The 25,158-nt window shown below is 54.1% G+C and overlaps 1 protein-coding gene across 1 annotated transcript in view; it reads right to left on the minus strand.

Annotated features, from left to right (window-relative positions):
* The window catches only part of LOC140421398 (chitin synthase chs-2-like), a 126,901-nt gene that overhangs the window by 43,144 nt on the left and 58,599 nt on the right, over positions 1-25,158 (minus strand). Inside the window, exon 11 of the mRNA XM_072506101.1 lies at positions 17,949-18,128. Within this exon, the coding sequence (XP_072362202.1) occupies positions 17,949-18,128 (180 nt within the window). The remainder of the gene's footprint in view (positions 1-17,948; positions 18,129-25,158) is intronic.

A 25,158-nucleotide genomic window follows, 5' to 3' on the forward strand; every position in this document is an offset into this window, starting at 1 on the left:
TCGTGATCGCTGAATACTCAGTGTCCACTACCCCCGTCAGCCAAGCCCAATTCAGGATAAAAAAGTCAATCCGGGAGTATACTTAATGCACGTGCGAGTAGAAGGAAAACCCCTTCACTCTCGGCCGCCCAAATCTCCATGGGTCCACCCCCCGCATCTGCTCCATAAACCCCTTTAGCTCCTTTGCCATTGCTGGCACCCTGCCTGTCCTTGAGCTCGAGCGGTCCAGCCCTGGGTTAATGACTGTGTTGAAGGCCCCCCTCCATAACCAGCTTATGCGAATCCAGGTCCGGGATCTTCCCCAACATCCTCTTTATGAACTCCACATCATCCCAATTCGTCGCGCACAAATTCACGAGTACCACCGGCAGCCCCTCCAGCTTCCCATTGACCATTGTGTACCCTCCACATCCGTAACTATTATTCCCGCTTCAAATGACACTCGTTTGTTGATCAGGATCGTGACCCCTCTAGTCTTAGAGTCCAGCCCCGAGTGAAAAACCTGCCCGACCCATCCCTTCCTTAATCTGACCTGGTCAGTTACTCTAAGGTGCGTCTCCTGCAACATTGCCACGTCCGCCTTCAGTCCCCTCAAATGCGCGAACACGCGTGCCCTCTTAGCCGGCCCATTTAGCCCTCTTACGTTCCATATGATCAGCCTGGTTGGGGGGCTGCTCCACTGCAGCTTGATTTTGATTTGATTTATTATTGTCACATGTATTAGTATACAGTGAAAAGTATTGTTTCTTGCATGCTGTGCAAACAATGCATACCGTACATAGGGAAATGTGGTAGTATGTATTGGGGGTCATGTGGGACTGGAAGCCCTAATGTCATTGGCTGACAGATCCCGGGTCCTGGTTGGCCGTTGACCTCATACTCCGCCCTGAAGGCGAAGTATAAGAAGCCGGTGCCTTCCCCCGCAGGCCAGTTTACTATCGGGCTGCTGGGGAACAGACACGCTTAATAAAGCCTCATCGACTTCACTCTATTCGTCTCATGGAGTCTTTGTGCGCTACAATTTATTAAGCGTGCCTAAAAAGGACTATGGAGCTCAGGATCATTCCAGAATGCCTGAGGATCAGCCCCCACGCAGTGAATGCGGCAGCAGCCTTCAAACACTGGCAGACTTTTTTCGAGGCCTACCTCAGACCGACCACCGGCCGGGTCTCAGACGAACAAAAACTGCAGGTCCTGCACTCGAGGGTGAGCACGGAGATTTTCACCCTCATTGAAGACACCGACGATTTCCAGACGGCGTTCACAGCACTCAGAAGTCTCTACGTTCGCCCAGTTAACCAAATCTACGCTCGCTACCAGCTCGCGACAAGACGGCAAGCTCCCGGAGAATCGATGGACGAGTTCTACGCCGCGCTACCTGCGCCTACGGTCCCAACCGCGCGGCAGGCCATTGGGCCCCGTACGTACCCGTTGCGGCAACACCCCCCCCCCCCGGACACCCCACAGGCTTGCGCGGCCCAAACCCCGAGTCGCACCGGGGGCGCCCGCTGTTATTTCTGCGGCCAGGCGAAGCACCCCCGACAACGCTGTCCGGCCCGCGCAGCCATCTGCAAAAGCTGCGGGAAAAAGGGCCACTATGCGGTGGTGTGCCGATCCCGCGTGGTCGCCGCCGTCCCGGGGCCACAGGGAGCCCTACAGGCAGTCTATGCCTCCCAATCCCCCCAGCACGCCATGTGCGACCCGCAGGCGCAGCCGCTCTGGGTCCCGACCACCGCGGCCCCGGGAGAACTGGGAGCCCTGCACGCCGCCTACGCTCCCCAACCCCCCTCCCCGCAGTCCATATACGACTGCCGCCGGCGCTCCCGATTTGGGTGCCGGCCAACACTCTCCACGGAGAGGAATGGGTCTTTCGCGTCCCGAACGCCACCCTCAACCCCCTCCCGCGCCACACGCCTGACCCGCCGGCGCCGCCTACCTGGGTCCCGACCGCCGCTGTCCCCGGTGAGGGAGCTCCTCGCGCTCCTTGCGCTCGCAGCCCCACGCCTGTCCCGCCGCCGCCGCCGACCTGGGCCCTCACCCTGCGCCCCACGCCTGTCCCGCCAGCGCCGCCGACCTGGGCCCTCACCCCCGTCCCGCGCCCCACGCCTGACCCGCCGGCGCAACCTACCTGGGCCCCGACCGCCGCTGTCCCCGGTGAGGGAGCTCCTCGCGCTCCTTGCGCTCCTTGCGCTCGCGGCCCCACGACTGACCCGCCGGCGCCGCCGGCTTGGGCCACGACCACCGCTGTCCCCGGCGAGGGAGCTCCGCGCGGTCCTAGCGCCCGCGGCCCTGGCGCTCGCAGTGAGGGAGCTCCGCGCGGTCCTAGCGCCCACGGCCCTGGCGCTCGCAGTGAGGGAGCTCCGCGCGGTTCTAGCGCCCGCGGCCCTGCCGCTCGCAGTGAGGGAGCTCCGCGCGGTCCTAGCGCCCGCGGCCCTGGCGCTCGCAGTGAGGGAGCTCCGCGCGGTCCTAGCGCCCGCGGCCCTGGCGCTCGCAGTGAGGGAGATCCGCGCGGTCCTAGCGCCCGCGGCCCTGGTGCTCGCAGTGAAGGAACTCCGCGCGATCCTAGCGCTCCCCAGACCCCCCAGCACACCATGTGCGACCCGCAGACGCCGCCATTTTGGGTCCCGACCACCACGAGGGGAGGAGGGGCGCCGCCATTTTGGACCGCCCCCGACCTGTACGACGCATGGGAGCGGCCATTTTGTCCACCCCCGACACCATCTTGTGACCCCTCAGCCACGTGCGATGTATGGGGGCAGCCATTTTGTCCATCCCCGACGCCATCTTGGACGGCAACAACGGACCACACCCCACTACTACAACCACGGCTCGCTTCGGTTACGCTCGATCAGGCTCGGCCCCGGACTCTCCAGACGACGACGACAACGGTCCTAATTAACGGCCACGAGACGCCATGCCTAGTCGACTCCGGGAGCACGGAAAGTTTTATACACCCCGACACGGTAAGACGCTGTTCCTTAACTACCTACCCCAGCGCACAAAAGATTTGCCTAGCTGCAGGATCCCACTCCGTACAGATCCAGGGATTCTGCATAGTTACCCAAACGGTACAGGGGAGGGAATTCAAAAACTACAAACTTAACGTCCTTCCCCAACTCTGTGCCCCCACCTTGCTGGGCTTAGACTTCCAATGTAACCTACAGAGCCTTACGTTTAAATTCGGCGGCCCCATACCCCCACTCACTATCTGCGGCCTCGCTACCCTCAAGGTGCAACCCCCGTCCTTGTTTGCGAACCTCACCCCGGATTGCAAACCCGTCGCCACTAGGAGCAGATGGTACAGCGCCCAGGACCGGACCTTCATTCGGTCCGAAGTCCAGCGGCTACTAAAGGAGGGCATAATCCAGGCCAGCAATAGTCCCTGGAGAGCGCAGGTGGTAGTAGTGAAGACATGGGAGAAACAAAGGATGGTCATTGACTATAGCCAGACCATCAACAGGTACACACAACTAGACGCGTACCCTCTCCCCCGCATATCCGACATGGTCAATCGGATTGCCCAGTATAAAGTCTTCTCCACCGTGGACCTCAAGTCCGCCTACCATCAGCTCCCCATCCGCCCAAGTGACCGCAAGTACACAGCCTTCGAGGCAGACGGGCGATTATACCATTTCCTACGGGTCCCTTTTGGCGTCACAAACGGGGTCTCGGTCTTCCAATGGGAGATGGACCGAATGGTTGATCAACATGGGTTACGGGCCACGTTCCCGTACCTCGACAATGTAACCATCTGCGGCCACGATCAGCAGGACCACGACGCCAACCTCCAAAAATTCCTCCAGACCGCCAAAGCCTTGAACCTCACGTACAACGAGGACAAGTGCGTTTTTAGCACCGATCGGCTAGCCATTCTGGGCTACATAGTGCGCAATGGGATAATAGGCCCCGACCCCGAACGTATGCGCGCACTCATGGAATTTCCCCTCCCGCACTGCCCAAAAGCCCTGAAACGCTGCCTGGGGTTCTTTTCATACTACGCCCAGTGGGTCCCCCAGTACGCAGACAAGGCCCGCCCCCTAATACAGACCACGACCTTCCCTCTGTCGACAGAGGCTTGCCAGGCCTTCAGCCGCATCAAAGCGGACATCGCAAAGGCCACGATGCGCGCCATCGACGAGTCCCTCCCCTTCCAGGTCGAGAGCGACGCCTCCGACGTAGCTCTAGCGGCTACCCTTAACCAAGCGGGCAGACCCGTGGCCTTCTTCTCCCGAACCCTCCACGCCTCAGAAATCCGCCACTCCTCAGTGGAAAAGGAAGCCCAAGCCATAGTGGAAGCTGTGCGACATTGGAGGCATTACCTGGCCGGCAGGAGATTTACTCTCCTCACTGACCAACGGTCGGTAGCCTTCATGTTCGATAATGCACAGCGGGGCAAGATTAAAAATGACAAGATCTTAAGGAGGATCGAGCTCTCCACCTTTAACTATGAGATCTTGTACCGGCCCGGAAAGCTGAACGAGACGTCCGATGCCCTATCCCGCGGCACATGTGCCAACGCACAAATTAACCGCCTCCAAACCCTCCACGAGGACCTCTGCCACCCGGGGGTCACTCGGTTTTACCACTTCATCAAGTCCCGCAATCTCCCATACTCTTTAGAAGAGGTCCGTACAGTCACAAGGGACTGCCACATCTGCGCGGAATGCAAGCCGCATTTATTCAGGCCAGATGGAGCGCACCTGATTAAGGCTTCCCGCCCCTTTGAATGCCTCAGTCTCGATTTCAAAGGGCCCCTCCCCTCCACCGACCGCAATGCATATTTCCTTAATGTAGTGGACGAATACTCCCACTTCCCTTTTGCCATTCCCTGCTCCGACATGACCGCGGCCACAGTCATTAAAGCCCTGAACAGCATCTTCACGCTGTTCGGTTACCCCGCATACGTCCACAGCGACAGGGGGTCCTCTTTCATGAGTGACGAGCTGCGCCAGTTCCTGCTCAGCAAGGGCATAGCCTCAAGCAGGACGACCAGCTACAACTCCCGGGGGAACGGGCAAGTAGAAAGGGAGAACGGCACGGTCTGGAAGGCCGTCCTACTGGCCCTACGGTCCAGGGATCTCCCAGTTTCACGGTGGCAGGAGGTCCTCCCGGACGCTCTCCATTCCATCCGGTCGTTATTATGTACAAGCACTAATCAAACGCCGCACGAGCGTCTCCTTGTCTTCCCTAGGAGGTCCTCCTCTGGAACGTCGCTGCCGACCTGGCTGGCGGCCCCAGGACCCATCCTGCTCCGAAAGCATGTGCGGGCACATAAGGCGGATCCGTTGGTCGAAAGGGTTCACCTCCTCCACGCAAACCCCCAGTACGCCTACGTGGAGTACCCCGACGGCCGACAGGACACGGTCTCCCTGCGGGATCTGGCGCCCGCCGGCACCACGCACACCCCCCCGACACCATCAACCCAACCGCCCCCCTTCCTGCCACCGCCGCACCCCGCGACCGCCCCCTTCCCAGGAGGATCAGTTCCCCTCCCTTTTGCACCGACAGCAGAAACCATGCGGCTCCCGGAGGCGACAACGCTGGTACAAGCACCACCACCACCGCCGGGGCCGAGGCGATCGACACGGACGACCAGACCGCCCGACCGACTCGTGGCGTCGATGTAAAACAAAGATGGACTGTCCAATGAACATTTTGTTTTTCCTATACCCTCTGTAAATAGTTGTAACAGGACGATACTGTCCAATACTGTACTACCATGTAACTGTTCTATCCTCCCAGGACCAGCCCTGTAAACCCTTACCACCATACGAACCATCACCCCGCCGGGTTCATTTTTGACAAGGGGCGAATGTGGTAGTATGTATTGGGGGTCATGTGGGACTGGAAGCCCTAATGTCATTGGCTGACAGATCCTGGGTCCTGGTTGGCCGTTGACCTCATACTCCGCCCTGAAGGCGAAGTATAAGAAGCCGGTGCCTTCCCCCGCAGGCCAGTTTACTATCGGGCTGCTGGGGAACAGACACGCTTAATAAAGCCTCATCGACTTCACTCTATTCGTCTCATGGAGTCTTTGTGCGCTACAGGAAGGAAGGAGAGACTGCAGAATATAATGTTACAGTTATAGGAAGGTGTAGAGAAAAGATCAACTTAATACAAGGTAGGTCCATTCAAAAGTCTGATGGCAGTAGGGAAGAAGCTGTTCGAGTCGGTTGGTAGGTGACCTCAAACTTTGGTATCTTTTTCCTGACGGAAGAAGGTGGAAGAGAGTATGTCCCGGGTGCGTGGGGTCCTTAATTATGCTGGCTGCCTTTCTGAGGCAGCAGGAGTCAATGGATGGGAGGCTGGTTTGCGTGATGGACTGGGCTACATTCACGACCTTTCGTAGTTTCCTGCGGTCTTGGGCAGAGCAGGCTCCATACCAAGCTGTGATACAACCAGAAAGAATGCTTTCTATGGTGCATCTGTAGAAGTTGGTGAGGGTCAATGCTGACATGCCAAATTTCCCTAGTATTCTGAGAAAGTAGAGTCGTTAGTGGGCTTTCTTAACCATAGTGTCGGCATTGATGTAGACAGGGGCATGTAATCCAATATGCTTCCTCCTTCATTTTGTTGACATTGAGGGAGAGATTATTGTCGTTGCACCAGTTCACCATATTTTCTATCTCATTCCTATACTCTGTCTCGTCATTGTTTGAAATCCGACCCACTATGGTGGTGTCATCAGCAAATTTGAAAATCGAGTTGGAGGGGAATTTGGCCACAAAGTCATAGGTATATAAGGAGTATAGTAGGGGGCTGAGGACACAGCCTTGTGGGGCACCGGTGTTGAGGATGATCGTGGAGGAGGTGTTGTTGCCTATCTTTACTATTGTGGCTTGTGGGTTAGAAAGCTCAGGATCCAGTCGCAGAGGGAGGAGCCGAGGCCAAGGCCACGGAGTTTGAAGATGAGTTTCGTAGGAATGATGGTGTTCAAGGCTGAGCTGTAGTCGATAAAAAGGAGTCTGACATCGGTGTCTTTGTGTTCCAGGGTAGAGTGAAGGGCCATGGAGATGGCGTCTGCTGTGGACCTGTTGCAGCGGTAGGCGAACTGTAGTGGATCAAGGCAATCCGGGAGGCTGGAGTTGATCCGTGCCATGACTAACCTTTTTGAAGCACTTCATGATGGTGGATGTCAGAGCCACTGGACAACAGTCATTAAGGCACACTACTTGACTTTTGTTTGGTACAGGGATGATGGTCATCTTCCAGAAGCAGATAGGGACCTCAGATTGTTGTAAAGAGAGGTTGAAGATGTCTGCGAATACCCCCACCAGCTGATCCGTGCAAGACCTGAGTGCTCGTCCGGGTACCCCATCCGGGCCAGTGGCTTTCCGTGGGTTGACCTTCGAGAAGGCTGCTCTGACGTCTGCAGTGGTGATCTCAGAGACAAGTTCATCCGAGGCTTCTGGGGTGGAGGGCTCGCTCTTGCTGACCTCTTGCTCAAAGCGGGCATAGAATGCGTTGAACTCATCAGGGAGGGGTGCGTTGGAGCCGACGATTTTACATGCCTTCATCTTGTAGCCCGTTATGTCTTGCAGACCCAGCATGGACAGCAGGGATCCGAGTGGCTAGCCTGGGACTCGAGCTTGGTTCAGTACTGTCTTTTGGCATTTTTGATGGATTTCTTTAGATCATATTTGGCTTTCTTGTAGAGGTCAGGGGCGTCTGACTTGAACGCCTCAGACCTAGACTTCATCAAGCAGTGGATATCCCTGTTCATCCAGGGTTTCCGATTGGGAAACACGCGGATTAGTGGTCGAGCGAGGGAACCGTGGTTTACTAAAGTAGTTGAATCACTTGTCAAGAGGAAGAAGGAGGCTTATGTAAAGATGAGACGTGAAGGTTCAGTTAGGGTGCTTGAGTGTTACAAGTTAGCCAGGAAGGACCTAAAGAGAGAGCTAAGAAGAGCCAGGAGGGGACATGAGAAGTCCTTGGCAGGTAGGATCAAGGTAAACCCTAAAGCCTTCTATAGGTATGTCAGGAATAAAAGAATGACTCGGGTAAGAGTAAGGTCAGTCAAGGACAGTAGTGGGAAGTTGTGCGTGGAGTCCGAGGAGATAGGAGAGGTGCTAAATGAATATTTTTCTTCAGTATTCACACATGAAAAAGACAATGTTGTCGAGGAGAATACTGAGATACAGGCTACTAGACTAGACGGGATTGAGGTTCATAAGGAGGAGGTGCAATTCTGGAAAGTGTGAAAATAGATAAGTCCCCTGGGCCGGATGGGATTTATCCTAGGATTCTCTGGGCAGCTAGGGAGGAGATTGCAGAGCCTTTGGCTTTGATCTTTATGTTGTCATTGTCTCCAGGAATAGTGCCAGAAGACTGGAGAATAGCAAATGTTGTCCCCTTGTTCAAGAAGGGGAGTAGAGATAACCCCGGTAACTATAGACCAGTGAACCTTAGTTCTGTTGTGGGCAAAGTCTAGGAAAGGATTATAAGAGATAGGATTTATAATCATCTAGAAAGGAATAGTTTGATTAGGGATAGTCAACACGGTTTTGTGAAGGGTAGGTTGTGTCTCACAAACCTTATTGAGTTCTTTGAGAAGGTGACCAAACAGGTGGACGAGGGTAAAGCAGTTGATGTGGTGCATATGGATTTCAGTAAAGTGTTTAATAAGGTTCCCCACGGTAGGCTATTGCAGAAAATATGGAGGCATGGGATTGAGGGTGATTTAGCGGTTTGGATCTGAAATTGGCTAGCTGGAAGAAGACAGAGGGTGGTGGTTGATGGGAAATGTTCAGCCTGGAGTCCAGTTACTAGTGGTGTACCACAAGGATCTGTTTTGGGGCCACTGCGGTTTGTTATTTTTATAAATGACCTGGAGGAGGGCATAGAAGGATGGGTGAGTAAATTTGCGGATGACACTAAAGTCGGTGAAGTTGTGGACAGTGCGGATGGATGTTGCAGGTTACAGAGGACATAGATAAGCTGCAGAGCTGGGCTGAGAAGTGGCAAATGGAGTTTAATGCAGAAACGTGTGAGGTGATTCATTTTAGAAGGAGTAACAGGAATACAGTACTGGGCTAATGGTAAGATTCTTGGCAGTGTGGATGAGCAGAGAGATCTCGGTGTCCATGTACATAGATCCCTGAAAGTTGCCACCCAGGTTGAGAGGGTTGTTAAGAAGGCGTACGGTGTGTTAGCTTTTACTGGTAGAGGGATTGAGTTTCGGAGCCATGAGGTCATGTTGCAGCTGTACAAAACTCTGGTGCGGCCGCATTTGGAGTATTGCGTGCAGTTCTGGTCGCCGCATTATAGGAAGGATGTGGAAGCATTGGAAAGGGTGCAGAGGAGATTTACCAGAATGTTGCCTGGTTATGGAGGGAAGATCTTATGAGGAAAGGCTGAGGGACTTGAGGCTGTTTTTGTTAGAGAGAAGAAGGTTAAGAGGTGACTTAATAGAGGCACACAAGATGATCAGAGGATTAGATAGGGTGGACAGTGAGAGCCTTTTTCCTCGGATGGTGATGGCTAGCACGAGGGGACATAGCTTTAAATTGAGGGGAGATAGATATAGGACAGATGTCAGAGGTAGGTTCTTTACTCAGAGAGTAGTAGGGGCGTGGAATGCCCTGCCTGCAACAGTAGTGGACTCGCCAACATTAAGGGCATTTAAATGGTCATTGGGTAGACATATAGACGATAAGGAAATAGTGTAGATGGGCTTTAGAGTGGTTTCACAGGTCGGCGCAACATCGAGGGCCGAAGGGCCTGTACTGCGCTGTAATGTTATTTTCTTTTTTCCTGCTCAGTCAGTGCCTTCTCCACTTTCTGGATCGCCCGGTCTTGAGCATCCAGTCTGAATTCCAGCCACGCAATGGATTCCTTTATTGGGTCCAAGCATTCCTGTTTCTGCTGGGCGAAACCCTCCTGTATGAACTGCATCAGCTGCTCCGTCGACCGCTGGGTCGTCGAGCCAGAACTCCGGTCATCCGCCATGCTTTCTCCCGCTGCAGCCTCAGCCCAAGCCTTCTCCGTTCGCCTATTTCTTCCTTTGTGAGCACTCCTGCTCCGCTTCTCCATGCACTGATGTAGGATTCCTCATCACAGTTGCATCCAACATCAATTTTCCAAATCAGGGGCGAAATTCTCCCCAAACGGCGCGATGTCCGCCGACTGGCGCCCAAAACGGCGCCAATCAGACGGGCATCGCACCGCCCCAAAGGTGCGGAATGCTCCGCATCTTTGGGGGCCAAGCCCCAACATTGAGGGGCTAGGCCGACGCGGAGGGATTTCCGCCCCGCCAGCTGGCGGAAACGGCCTTTGTTGCCCCGCCAGCTGGCGCGGAAATGACATGTCGGGGCGGCGCATGCGCGGGAGCGTCAGCGGCCGCTGATAGTTTCCCGCGCATGCACAGTGGGGAGAGTCTCTTCCGCCTCCGCCATGGTGGAGACCGTGGCGGAGGCGGAAGGGAAAGAGTGCCCCCACAGCACAGGCCCGCCCACGGATCGGTGGGCCCCGATTGCGGGCCAGGCCACCGTGGGGGCACCCCCCGGGGTCAGATTGCCCCGCGCCCCCCCCCCCCAGGGCCCCGGAGCCCGCCCACGCCGCCTGGTCCCGCCGGTAAATAGGTACTCTAATTTACGCCGGCAGGACAGGCAATTTATCGGCGGGACTTCGGCCCATCCGGGCCGGAGAATCCAGCGGGGGGGCCCGCCAACCGGCGCGGCCCGATTCCCGCCCCCGCCGAATATCCGGTACCGGAGACTTCGGCAACCGGCGGGGGCGGGATTCACGGCGGCCAACGGCCATTCTCCGACCCGCTGGAGGGTCGGAGAATGACGCCCCAGATCTGACAAAAAAATCGGGGGAAAAGGTCCAAAGTTCCGACCCGAGCGGGAGCCACCAAATGTGCGACCTGCTCCGTCATAGCAGCCACCGGAAGTCTCTCCTCGTCTAGTTGAAGAATCTCTGCTGAGGCCATTCTCCATCCATTTACAGCAAAATTTTCCAATCAGTGTCTGACAAACAATGCAGGATCCCGAATGGCATGCCTAATTGTTCCTGTCCTCTTTTAGACAGACAGTTTGTTTATTTACAGGCCTGTCTAAAACTGGCACGGTGTCCAAAGTGTTCAACCCCATCCAGCCTCCCACAATTTGTAACAACTGTCCACACACTTTTCAGGCATGAAATGGGCAGATGTGAGTTTAATTTCTCCCCTCATTCTTATCTTTGTAAGTCAACGGGACACTTGCTGTAATGATACCTCTTTGAGCTCTTAAACATAGTGGGTACTCTGTTCTATTTAATTGAAAGCTCCCTTGACATTTAGGGTAATGGTTTTAACACTGTCACACCCATCAGTTTGGTAATTAAATACTGATATGGTTACACCCTCGAATAAAGGCACATGAAGGCGGAAGAATATAATTGGCAGCACATTTAAAACATGGTATTGACAAAAAAATGTAATTCAGCTGGTCTGCATATTGGAAGGATACATAGTACGAACATATATTGGCAGATGTTAAAAAAAACAATTCAATAATTTCTCACCAAAGGGGTAGCTTGAATCCCCAATCCCCAATTCATTGCAGAACTCAAACGCAAATGATCCTTTTAATTCAGTCTACCTCTTCCACGTCCTTGGAAGGGGGCAGAAGGAGGGAAGTGGATCTTGAAAAAGTACAAAATTGGGAACATAACTTCTCCTAATTTCAGCCTTGATGCAATTTTTCTAACTTCTGTGCTACTTTCTTGTTCAATGCCACTTAAAGGGATCCATTTTGGAACCCAGTTGATATGGAAACATGGGGCAGGATCCCCCCCACCCCACCCCCAACCGGGTGGGAGAATCGCCGGGGCGCCGCGCAAATCGCACCACGCCCCCCCGGCCCCCACATACAATTCTCCCACCCCCCCCCCCCCCGAAACTAGCGCCGCGCGGATCACGCCGGGCTGCTCGGAGAATCGCTGCAAAAGGCGAGCGGCGATTCTCCGGCCCGGATGGGCCGAGCGGCCGCGCATAAGCGGCCTAGTCCCGCCGGCGCCGTCCACACCTGGGGTGAAATTCTCCCCAAACGGCGCGATGTCTGCCGACTGGCGCCCAAAACGGCGCCAATCAGACGGGCATCACGCCGTCCCAAAGGTGCGGAATGCTCCGCACCTTTGGGGGCCAAGCCCCAACATTGAGGGGCTCGGCCGACGCCGGAGGGATTTCCGCCCCGCCAGTTGGCAGAAAAGGCCATTGCTGCCCCGCCAGCTGGCGCGGAACTGACATGTCGGGGCGGCGCATGCGCGGGAGCGTCAGCGGCCGCTGACAGTTTCCCGCGCATGCGCAGTGGAGGGAGTCTCTTCCGCCTCCGCATTGGTGGAGACCGTGGTGGAGGCGGAAGGGAAAGAGTGCCCCCACGGCACAGGCCCGCCCGCGGATCGGTGGGCCCCGATCGCGGGCCAGGCCACCGTGGGGGCACCCCCTGGGGCCAGATCGCCCCGCGCCCCCCCCAGGACCCCGGAGACTGCCCACGCCGCCTTGTCCCGCCGTTCAAAAGGTGGTTTAATCCACGCCGGCGGGACAGGCAATTCATCGGCGGGACTTCGGCCCATCGCGGGCCGGAGAATCGCGCGGGGGGGGGGGGGGCCCACCAACCGGTGCGGCCCGATTCCTGCCCCCGCCGAATATCCGGTACCGGAGACTTCGGCAACCGGCGGGGGCGGGATTCACGGCAGCCCCCGGCGATTCTCCAACCCGGCGGGGGGTCGGAGAATGACGCCCCTGGTCACTGCCGGCGGGTACTCATCGCGAAGGCTTGGGGGGCGGCCTGTGGGGGGGGGGTGAGGGGTGCTCCATTCCCGGGGGGGGCCTCGGATGGGGTCTGGCCTGCGATCGGGGCTCACCGATCAGCGGGCCGGCCTCTCCCCCCCCGGGCCTACTTCCTTGCGCGACCGGCCCCAGAACCCCGGCGCCATATTGGTGTGGGGCCGGAGTGCTCCGCGACGTTACCGCGAAGCGTCGGTTGGCACCGGTGATTGATTTAAAATTAACAACTGACATAACATCAATTGCCATTTGTGGAAGAGATTTCGAAACCTCGACCACCCTTTGTGTGTTGAAGTGCTTCCTAATAACTCTCCTGAATAGTCTGGCCCTAATTTTTAGACTATGCACCCTAGTTCTAGAATCTCCAACCAGTGGAAGCAGTTTATTGTGACCTACCCTGTCTTTTCCAGTTAATATCTTGAAGACTTCGATGAGATCACCCTTTAGCCTTCTAATTTCTAGAGAAAACAGTCTTCTTAGAAAGAGGAGCAGAGGCGGCACCCAGACAGTGCACAGGCAGCGGGATTCTCCGACCCCCCGCCGGGTCGGAGAATACCCGGAGGGGCGGCGCGAATCCCTTCCCGCCGCCCCGATGCCGGCTGCCATATTCTCCGGCGCCAGTTTTCGGGCGGGGGCGGGGTTCACGCCTCGCCGGTCGGGGGCCGTTGGCAGCGGCCCACCCGGCAATTCTCCGGCCCCAAAGGGCCGAGCGGCTGTCCATTATTGGCCAGTCCCGCCGGCATGGATTAGACATGGTACCACATGGCGGACCTGGCAGGTAAGTCAGCTGGTGCGGTCCTCGGTGGGGCCCCTACTGTGGCCTGGCCCGCGATCGGGGCCCACCGATCTGCGGGCCGGCCTGTGCCTTGGGGGCATTCCTTCCTTCCACGCCGGCCCCTGTAGGGCGCCGCCATGGCCTGCGCGGTGAAGACAACCCCCTGCACATGCGCCAGAATACGCCGGCAGTTCCACCAATATGTGGAACCACGCCGGCCCTTTGACACATGCTCGAACTCGCACAGTCCCTTCTGCGCCAGTTGGAGTGGTGCCAACCCCTCCACTGCGGAGAATTCCACACTTTCGGGGGCTGTGGACGCCAGAGTGGTTCGCGCCGGTTTTCCCGCCGCGTGGCACTTAGTCCCCGGAAAGGAGAATCCTGCCCCAGGTCTTACTCAGAACAAAGAGACAACCTCTTTAAAAAAAACTGTGATTTGAAAAAGCACCTGCTCAAAAGAGGAAATAGTTCAGAGTTAATGGACCCCTATAGATCTATATAAATAAGCGACAGTAGTCCTTCCTTTGGAACTGTCTAGACCTATGACTTTTAAAGGCAATGGTCCATGAAATTGAATAGAAACAATGCAATTCAAAGCTTGTAGGCTTCTAAGCGTGCACACAGGCTTGAAAAAGATAAAGGGCAACTAAATTGACTGTGAAAAAAACACTTCAACTGTTTCCACCACATTAAAAGGAAGCCTTTTACCTTCATCCCACATATTTTTAAATTTTATCATGGTGACAGGCAGTTTAAAGATTTTAACACTGCAAATAGGAAGACTTTCACTTTATTCTCACAAATCTTTTATTTTATCATGCTGACAGTTTAAAGGGTTTAAGGCTGCAGATGGGAAGACCAGCCAAATGACCCCCAGCTCAGGAAAGACCCCGGTCTGAGCCCCCCAACCACAACCTCTCCGGAAGAAGCACCAACGGCACCATGGAGGGAGGCAAGTGTAGGGGAGTACTCAACTCCTTCCACCCCAGTTCCCCCCCCCCCCCGCCCCACAGCATGCAAGGTACTAGGTTGGCACTGCCAAGGTGTGGGGCCTGAAGGGGGAGCTGAGGTGGGATGAAGGGGGTTATGCTAAGCCTTCCCCGCAAAATTCCAAAATTCTCCTGCAGCCGCCAATGGTGGGGGCCTCCTGCTTCACTTTTCCAGTGGGTTGGCTTCTGCATGTTGTGGCTCTGGGTCGGGTGGACAGTATTGAGTTGCTGACCGTTGTTTCCTGGCCGACCGCCGAAGTGTTACTGATGGGACCTCCAGCAACGATACACCGTCATCTGCCTGACTGGTTTCCTCTGCATCCATGTCGGATTCGGAGCCATCCTCCTCCTGCTGGATCGGGCATTGTGACAGCTGGGTCCCCAGGCTGACGGCTGGTTCCATACGCAGTGGAGATTCCAATACCACTGGTCGCGCTTCGAGCTGTGCTGGTTCCTGCCTCACCAGGTAGTCCAAGTGTTTGCGGTGGACATTCCCTTGAATCTGGACCTTAAAAGAGACTGGAACCATTTGTTCCAGTACTACTCCTGGGAGCCACAATGCTGCATTACCAAAATTCCGACCGTAGACCGCATCCCAGGAGTGAAATGTGCACCCGGGAATCTTCCAGTCATGGTGGTGTTTCTGCATTTCATGTTGTACATCAACCTTTCTGCCGAGACTTGGAAAAAAGTCAGACTCAGCCGGGTCCGGATTGCGACCCATCAACACCTCCGCCGTTGCAATTCCTATTGTCATGGGACGTGTGTGCATCCACCCCATGGACTGCTTCTTTAAGCCCCTCTTGACGGTCTGGACCACCCTTTCTGCCAGACTATTGGAGGAGGGTTGATGAGGAGCGGTTCGAATGTGCCGAAGGCAGTTACTCTTAGTAAATATGGCAAATTCTTGGCTAGTGAATAGTGTACCATTATCCATCACCAGGACCTCAGGAACTCATGGGTGCTAAAAATGCCCCAAGCCTTCTCTATTATAGCCCACGACATTGTGGAGACCATGTTACACACCTCTAGCCACTTCAAGTGAGCATCCACAAGCACAAGGAACATGGAGCCCAGAAACAGTCCCGCAAAATCCGCATGTAGGCGTACCCATAGGAGTCCCGGCCATTCCCAAGGATGGAGGGAGGTTTCTGAGGCTCCTGGCACACCGAGCAGCTGCACACAACCCTTTTGATGTCCCCATCAATACCGGGCACATAACTGTGGGCCAACATTTTCATTTTAGATGCTCCTGGATGGCTACTGTGAAGTTCCTGTACCAGTGCTTCCTGGCCCTGTGAAGGGATGACCACACGGGGTCCCCACAATACGACGTTGTCTTCTACACTGCACTCGGTGAACCTTTTGGAGAAAGGCCATAGGATTACCAGAAGGACATCCATTTTTCCGACACTCAACAGCATGAGGCGAAGTTTCGCCAACCCCCGAGTCCTGCTTTGTCTACGTGTGCACTTTAGCAGCCATAACTGGCAAGGTGCCTATAAAATTGAGAGTCACAATTACCTTATCCGCCACAGGTGAGCACGGGGCGCTCACAGGAAACAACAGGCGGCTGAGGGTGTCCGCATGAGTAACTTGCATGCCCGGGTGGTGCTGGAATGAGTATTGCCAAGCAGCGAGCAGGAGCGCCCAATGCTGGATCCTAGTCAATCCAATTGGAGGGATTCCCTTATCCTCCCTGAGCTGCTTGTGGTCGGTTACAATGACAAAATGTCACCCATAGGCATATTGGTAGAACTTTTATATCCCAAAGGTCACCGTCAAGCCTCCTTTCTCTATCTGGGCTCTGAGTGTGCCAGAGCTCTCATAGCAAATGCAATGGGGGCATTCCGTGCCGTTGTCCCATCCATGGGCAAGCACTGCCCCAATGTCGTAGGGGAAAGCATCACATGTAAAGATTAGGAGCCTAGCAGGATCCTAATGTGCAAGAATCTGTGTGGAGGAAAGATCTTTCTTAACAGCAACAAATGTTTTCTCCTGTGAAGGGCCCCAGCACCATTCCTGGACCTCCTCAATTGTACATGGAGCAGAGTCAATAGAGTGGCCAACATAGAACATTACAGCGCAGTACAGGCACTTCGGCCCTCGATGTTGCGCCGACCTGTAAAACCACTCTAAAGCCCACCTACACTATAAAGTTGGCAATGAACTACCCATAATAGTTGACCAGGCTTAAAAAGGCGTTCTTCAGCGTTGGGGCCCCTTTTATTGCGCAAACCTATCTTCCACCGGGTGTAGACCATTACTGTCCACTCTATAACCAAGATAGGTAACTGCTCTAGCGCAGAATAATAATAATAATCGCTTATTGCCACAAGTCGGCTTCAATTAAGTTACTGTGAAAATCCCCTAGTCGCCACATTCCGGTGCCTGTTCGGGGAGGCTGGTACGGGCTTTGAACCCAAGCTGCTGGCCTTGTTCTGCATTACAAGCCAGCTGTTTAGCCCACTGAGCAAAACCAGCACTGTGCTAAACACAGCTCCGGTGCGGAGGGAAAGAGTGCCCCCACGGCACAGGCCCGCCTGCGGATCGGTGGGCCCCAATCCCGGGCCAGGCCACCGTGGGTACACCCCCCGGGGCCAGATCCCCCCGCCGCCCCCCGCCCCCCTCCGCCCCCCTCCCCCCTCCCCCCCGCCGTGGGAAATCCCCGGGTGTGGGTGCGCTGCCAGCGGAACAGAGAATCCCAACAGCAGATAATCCAGCCCAAAATTTTACCTCCTTATGTGAGATTTAAAGTGTAGTCTTTCTGTGAATCAAGGTTAGAGGGCGAGGGCTAATTGGACTAAACCATACAGGAGTAATCCAGTTTCCCAGTTTAAAGTCATTTTCTGTAGTGCTTTCACTGGCAACAACTGTGCATGGGCAATTTCTATTAAAACCTCGGAAACAGGAATTTACAATGAACAAGATAATGGAAAGGATGCAAACAGGTTTATAATAAATCATTGATTTACGATGGTCCAAAAATGACTTCAAAACAGGAATGGGAAACTTGGAGAACTATCAAGTGAGCACAAGAGTTTGGAACCAAAACAATTAAGATACAAGATATTAAGAATTAAAATATTAGCCATGATCTAGTTGAATGTCAGAACATGATTGAGGGCTGAATGACATATTCCTGTCCTTATGTTCTTCAGTACTTTACATTACATTTTTAGTTACATTTCACTTTCTTATCTGGCAACTTCAGATGCCAAAAGATTACTTTGATTGCCACTACATTTCTTTAATATGGTGATTTATAATGGTGTGCAAAACTATTTAATAAATTAATATAAACACAAAAAGATAATTCATATCACAAAATATTAAGAGGATTAATTTCAAAGATTTATTTTGATAAAAGTTAATTCCTGTGTAACAGAATAATAAATGAAACACTCACCAACAATAGACATTATTGTTGCAATCATTAGAAAGGCGTAAAAGATGCTCATTACAGCAGCAATGGTGATCTGGGTATCTGATTTGACTTTGTAACAGATCAGTATGTAGATGGCAGGAGGCACGATTCCAAATGCCAGAGCAACATTTCCATTCCAGCCAAACACAAAGGTAAATGCTCCTGCAAAAGATATTGTGTAGCAAAACGTCATCTACCATGTATTAAACAGAACATTTGTATTATTAAGATTGGATAAAACAAAGAACAAAGTTATCCTTTAAGCTTTCTGTTATGAGCCTCATTAATTTAATATTAATCAATATATATCTTATTAGACTTTTCTGTTTTTCATTCACTGATACCAATAAGTACAACTTCCTCAATACCTAGTTATAAGACTGTTATAACCTGCCTGCTTACCACTGGCTGGGGACTAATGGCAATCCTACAATCCTTTGGGAGTAGGAGCTTCCCCAATGAGGGGGGCGGAGAAATCATTAGCAGATTCCCTGCATAAATAAAGCTGGCCAGTTTGGAACCGGCTAAAGGAGAGTGAGCAGCAAAGGAAGTTGCTGCTGCTGTTGTATATACATGTTATTGTAAATAAATGTTATTTCTTTCTATCCTTCAACTTGTGCTGGATTCTTCGTGGCCCTCACAAAACTGGCGACGAGGGTTAAAGTAAATAGCTATCTATGCTGCTGAAGCCACCTCCCTGGATTTTTGTTGGATACAGGTTAGAAGTTGTTTTCTATTACACCATGCCTTTGTACGGACATTTGGATGTTTTTGATGCTGCGCTGGAAAGCTGGAACCAGTATGCACAACAGATGCGTTACTATTTCCAGGCAAACAACATCACCGAAAACGAGCGCCAGGTGGTCATATTGCTCACCGCCTGCAGCCCGCATACATTTGGGGTGATTAGGAGCCTTACATACCAAGCTGCGCCGGACACCAAAACGTTAAATGAACTTGTGAACTTAGTGGGGCAACATTTTAACCCAACCCCGTCCACGATAGTCCAACGTTACCGGTTTAATACCGCTGAGAGGACACAAGGAGAATCCCTTGCCACGTTTCTATCCAGGCTATGCAGGATTGTGGAGTACAGTGACTATGGTGAGACCTTGTCAGAAATGTTACGTGGCCGTCTGGTTTGCGGTATTAACAATGCGGTCACCCAGAGAAAGTTGCTAACTGAGCCAACATTGACTTTTCAACAGGCCATTCAAATAGTATTGTCCTGAGAGAGCGCAGAACGGGGAGTGCAGAAGCTACAGGGAATCGAGGTGCATGCCTTGGGGCGCAACCCCTTCCATCCGAAAGCGTCCCCCCGCACCCCTGCGGTACCTTGGACGAGGCGAGGTCCGGATCAACACCAGTGGCCGTCGGACATTCCTCCCTGAAGGGAGCCTTTTCCAGAACCAATGGATGAGGAGCCATGTCCATGTCAGACTTGTGGGCGCCGACCCCGTCACGGACGCCAGTCCTGGGGGCGCCAGAGGCACGTCGTTCTGACCAAAACTGGGGCCAGCCCAGGGGCCATACCTTCCATTTGGATGAACCTGCAGCGACTACTCCTAAGGACGTGGAGACGGAGGACGTCTGCCTGCAGCTGCATTGTGTGGCAGATCCCCGTGTGGCCCCCATTAAGGTGACAGTACGGGTCAATGGTCACTCGCTTGAGATGGAGTTGGACACTGGCGCAGCGGTCTCCATGATTGCCCAGAGGACATTTGACCGCATCAAGCAGAGTATACAGACCCTTACATTAACTGACACACAGGCCAGGTTGGCCACCTACACGGTGGAACCATTGGACATTGCAGGAACTACGATGACCCCTGTTGTTTACGGACGCCAGGAGGGGCGTTTCCCACTTATCGTGGTGCGCAGCCACGGGCCCAGCCTGTTGGGTCGGGACTGGTTGCGCCATTTGTGGCTGCAGTGGCAGCACATCCTCCAAACAGTTTCTGGAGGGTTGACTGAGGTGTTAGGACGATACCCAGATGTATTCAAGCCCGGTTTGGGGAAAGTAAAAGGGGCCGTAGCCCGTATCCAAGTCGAACCAGGAGCCACGGCGCGTTATTTCCGGGCGCGCCCGTGCCTTATGCCTTGCTCGAGAGGGTAGAAGGGGAGCTCACTCGTTTGGAGACTTTGGGTATTATCAGGCCCGTCCGATTCGCTGACTGGGCAGCACCAATTGTACCTGTAATGAAGCCAGATGCCACAGTTCGCTTGTGCAGCGACTATAAACTTAGTCAATACGGCTTCCCGACTCGACCGATATCCAATGCCTCGCATATAGGATCTCTACGCGAAGCTTGCAGGCGGACTCTCGTTCACGAAATTAGATATGAGTCACGCCTACCTACAGTTGGAGCTGGACCCTGCCTCCCGGCCATATGTAATGATTCATACACACCGGGGCCTGTATGAATATACACGGTTGCCCTTTGAGGTATCCTCTGGCTGCGCTATTTTTCAACGCGTCATGGAGGGAATTTTGAGAGGTTTACCGCATGTCGCTGTCTACTTAGATGACATTTTGATTACAGGGATGTCGGAGCAGGAACATTTGGAAGCTGACCTTAGACGCTTTTCGGAGGCTGGAGTCCGTTTAGTGAGTCTTTCAGGCAAAGGAAGTAGTCTACCTGGGTTACCGGGTGGACCGCAAAGGTTTGCACCCCGCCGCAGAGAAGGTGCGTGCAATTCAACAGGCCCCCACCACGACCGATACTTCGCATCTTTGTTCTTTTCTCGGCCTCGCAAACTATAACGGGAAGTTCCTCCCCAATCTGGCAACTACGCTGGCCCCGTTGCACCTTCTGCTGAAGAAGAATCACACCTGGGTTTGGGGTCAGCCGCAAGAAACCGCTTTCCGGCGGGTAAAACAACAATTGTCGTCGTCTGGGTTACCATAGAATTTACAGAATTTACAGTGCAGAAGGAGGCCATTCGCCCCATCGAGTCTGCACCAGCTCTTGGAAAGAGCACCCTACCCAAGGTTGACACCTCCACCCTATCCCCATAACCCAGTAACCCCACCCAACACTAAGGGCAATTTTGGACACTAAGGGCAATTTATCATGGCCAATCCACCTGCACATCTTTGGACTGTGGGAGGAAACCGGAGTACCCGGAGGAAACCCACACACACACGGGGAGAATGTGCAGACGCCACACAGACAGTGACCCAAGCCGGAATCGAACCTGGGACCCTGTGCTATCCACAATGCTACCGTGCTGCCCCAAGTTACTAACCTTACCGTTACTAACCCACTATGATCCTGGAAAGCCTTTGCTCATCACATGTGATGCATCCCCGTATGGTATTGGGGCCGTCCTGTCCCACAAGATGGAGAACGGGGCAGAGCGGCCGATAGCTTTCGTCTCCCGCACATTGACTGCAGCGGAAAAAGGTAAGCGCAGATCGAGTAGGAGGGCCTGGCGGTGGTCTTTGCGGTGAAACGCTTCCACCAGTACGTGTATGGCCGCCACTTCACTATCGCGACTGATCATAAGCCTCTGCTGGGACTTTTCCGAGAGGATAAGCCAATACCGCCCATTGCTTCTGCACGGATCCAGCGCTGGGCTTTGTTGCTCGCTGCCTACGAGTATTCACCAGGAACGCAGATAGCGAATGCCGACGCACTGAGCCGATTGCCTTTATCGACCGGCCCCATGTCGACCCCCACGACCGGTGAGGTGGCTGCAACCCTAAATTTTATGGACACCCTGCCTGTCACGGCATCACAGATCCGTGAGTGGACCCAGACGGAGCCAGTCCTGTCAAAGGTTCGGCACATAGTCCTGTATGGTGACCAAAATGAAAACGTTGGCCCGGAGTTATGTCTGGTAGCCAGGCCTCGACACCGACATTGAGAAGGTGGCCCAAAATTGCTCCATTTGCCAGGAGCATCAGAAGCCTCCGCCGGACGTGCCCCTACATCACTGGGAATGGCCAGGGCAGCCTTGGGCGGTCTTGCATGCGGATTTCGCAGGCCCTTTTCAAGGATCCATGTTCCTTCTATTAATCAATGCCCAGTCTAAATGGCAGGAGGTGCATAAGATGGCAGGCATAACGTCCTGCGCAACAATCGAGAAGATGCATTTGTCTTTCAGTACGCATGGCCTCCACAAGGTGCTGGTCACGGACAACGGCACTCCATTCACAAGTGAGGAGTTTGCGAGGTTCATGAAGATGAACGGCATACGCCATATCCACACTGCACCATACCACCCGGCTTCAAATGGGTTGGCGGAGCGCGCAGTGCAGACATTCAAACGAGGCCTAAAGAAGCAGTCTTCAGGGTCAATGGACATGAGACTGGCTCGCTTTTTGTTTTCGTATCGGACCACCCCCCATGCGGTGACTGGGGTAGCTCCCGCAGAACTCATAATGGGCCGGAGACTTCGCACCAGCCTTAGCATGATCTTCCTGGACATTGGCGCAAAAGTATGCCGCACACAAGAACAGAAGGGACAGGGATTTTCTCGGCTTCGGCAGTTTGCGCCCGGTGACCCAGTGTTCGTTTGGAATTTTGCTGGTGGTACCCAGTGGGTCCCTGGCGTAATCTTTCGCCAAACGGGCCCCATCTCATACCAGGAGCAAGCCCAGGGTCGTCTCCAGCGCAAGCATGTAGATCACGTTCGGTCCAGAAGACCATCCCTTTCAAAGATTCCCCGCCCCCGGAGCTCATTTCAACAGTCACAGAGACCAGACACATGGAAAGTATTCCTCACAATCTTCCTCTGGTGCCGCACTCAAAGCCTGCGCTGGTCGTTGCAGAACCGCATGGAGATAGAGACGCCGAGATGACGGAGGCAGCAGACTCCGACTCCGAGATGGAGACACAGGACGCCTCTGAGGGGGAATCCTCGGGCCCACGGGCTGTGGATGTGCAACCGTTACGCCGTTCATCACGGAAGCGCGGTCTCCATCTCATTACACGCCGCCCGATCCAGCACCTCATGCAAATGGTGTCCGGCCTGCGGCAAAACGAGTCTGACGCCCTCCTTCGCCAGGGTCTTCGGTGGATTCCTTGGACTTTGGTGGGGAGGGATGTTATAACCTGCCTGCTTACCACTGGCTGGGGACTAATGGCAATCCCACAATCCTTTGGGAGTATGAGCTTCCCCAATGAGGGGGGCGGAGAAATCATTAGCAGATTCCCTGCATAAATAAAGCTGGCCAGTATGGTACCAGCTAGAGGAGAGTGAGTAGCAAAGGAAGTTGCTGCTGCTGCTTTTGTGTGTATATATATGTTATTGTAAATAAATGTTATTTCTTTCTATCCTTCAACTCGTGCTGGATTCTTCGTGGCCCTCACAAAAAAGACCACAGTCAGGAATATGCTCGAAGTTACTCCTGCTGAACCACCGTAATTTCAGAGTAAACAATTTTTTCACTGCACTTCCAATGAAGTTAAGATAGCAGGAGAGATCAAGCCTCAGGAAGCTCCTGGCCCTGCCGCAGAGAGTCCGATTGTCCCTCCTTTCTAAGAGGTTTCCAGGGGTGACTTCCTATATTAAAGCTGTTCTGCAAGTGAAACTGTTATGTTGTTGTAGACCTGAATCACATTGCTGTATCAATGTGTATCGGTTGTTACCTGTGGAAGGCCCACTTCGCTTTGATTGGTGAGGATGAAAGGTTATGATGGTGACTGATGCAAATGACACCATTATGTGTTTTAGTCTGATTTATGTCAACAGTAACTCGGCAAATCTACACCCCGTTCGAGAACTCCGCTTGATGGGAATGGAGGACTGAGGAATCAATGCTTCAGATTTGTAGGTAAACTGCAAGCCCAGCAAACAAAACTTCTTGTTGAAAGACAAGGATCTGGTCCCGGGGTGGGCCCCACAGTGGCCTGGCCCATGATCAGGGCCCACCGATCCACAGGTAGGCCTGTGCTGTGGGGGCACTCTTTCCCTCCGCGCCGGCCACTGTAACGGTCCGCCATGGCTGGCGTGGAGAAGAACCCCCCTGCGCATGCGCTGGGATGATGCCAGTACATGCTGGCGCTCCCGTGCATGCGCCAACTCGTGCCGGCCAGCAGAGGCCCTTCGGCGCCGGTTGGCGCGCCGCCAACCCTGCCAGCACCAGCCTAGCCCCCGAAGGTGCGGCCCGCACCACCAGATAGTGGAAAATCCCGGCCAGGTTAGCAAATATAGGATTACTTGCCAATCTCTGGATCAAGAGATCTTTTGAGAGACTATTTGAAGAGATTGCGAGACCCTGAATGCTGAATCTCTGACAGCCTTCTTCAGCAGCTGTTCAGCTCACAGCCAAAACTAAACTAAACTCTGCCAGCTCCATCCCTGGCTCCTCCCATTAATTACATCGTCCCAATTCCACTCAAATCCCATGACCAACTTGCTTAGTTTAAACACAATGGGCGGGATTCTCTAATAATGGGGTGATGGCCCCACGCCGGCCTGAAATCCGGCGCCAACCACTCCAGCGTCAATGGTTCCCGAAAGTGAGGAATTCACCCCTTCCTAGGGGGCTAGGTTGGCACTGGAGCGGTCCCTGCAGCTCCAGCCAGTGTGGAACGGCCGACGCGAGTTCGCGCATGCGCAGAATGGCCGGCGTGATTCCACGCATGCGTGGAATGGTCCGCGTATTTCCATGCATGCGCGCTATGGCTGGCGTATTTTCGTGCATGCGCGGGGTTCCCTTCTCTGCACTAGCCCCCCGGGCAAAATGGCGGAGCCCTACAGGGGCCCGGCGCGGATTAAAATAGGCCCCCACGGAACCAGCCCGCCCGCCGATTGGTAGGCCCCGAACGTGGGCCAGGCCACTGTGGGGGCCCCCCCCTGGGGTCGGATCCCCCCGTGTCCCCCGCAGACTCACCTTCCAGGTCCTGCCGTGTGGGACCTGAGTAACTTACGCCAGCGCGACTCAGCCAAACTCATCGGCCACTCGACCCATCATGGCCCGGAGAATCGGCGGGGGGGGCCGCTGTTAACGGCCCACGACCGGCGGTGCGGGAATCCCGCGGGCGCCCGAGAATCGACGCCGGAGAATGGGGAAGCTGGCATCGGGGCGCGGGTACCGGGTCGGAGAATCCCGGCCAATGTCTCTAATTATCTACTCCCCATGGAATCCCCAGAAATCAGAACAAAAACCCATTAGGCCTCTCTTTATAAACATATCGAGGTTGCAAAGAAGGATTATCTCTCTTTTGCCACATCATAATTG

This window comes from Scyliorhinus torazame, chromosome 1 (genome assembly GCF_047496885.1).
Source record: "Scyliorhinus torazame isolate Kashiwa2021f chromosome 1, sScyTor2.1, whole genome shotgun sequence".
Taxonomy (NCBI): Eukaryota; Metazoa; Chordata; class Chondrichthyes; order Carcharhiniformes; family Scyliorhinidae; genus Scyliorhinus; species Scyliorhinus torazame.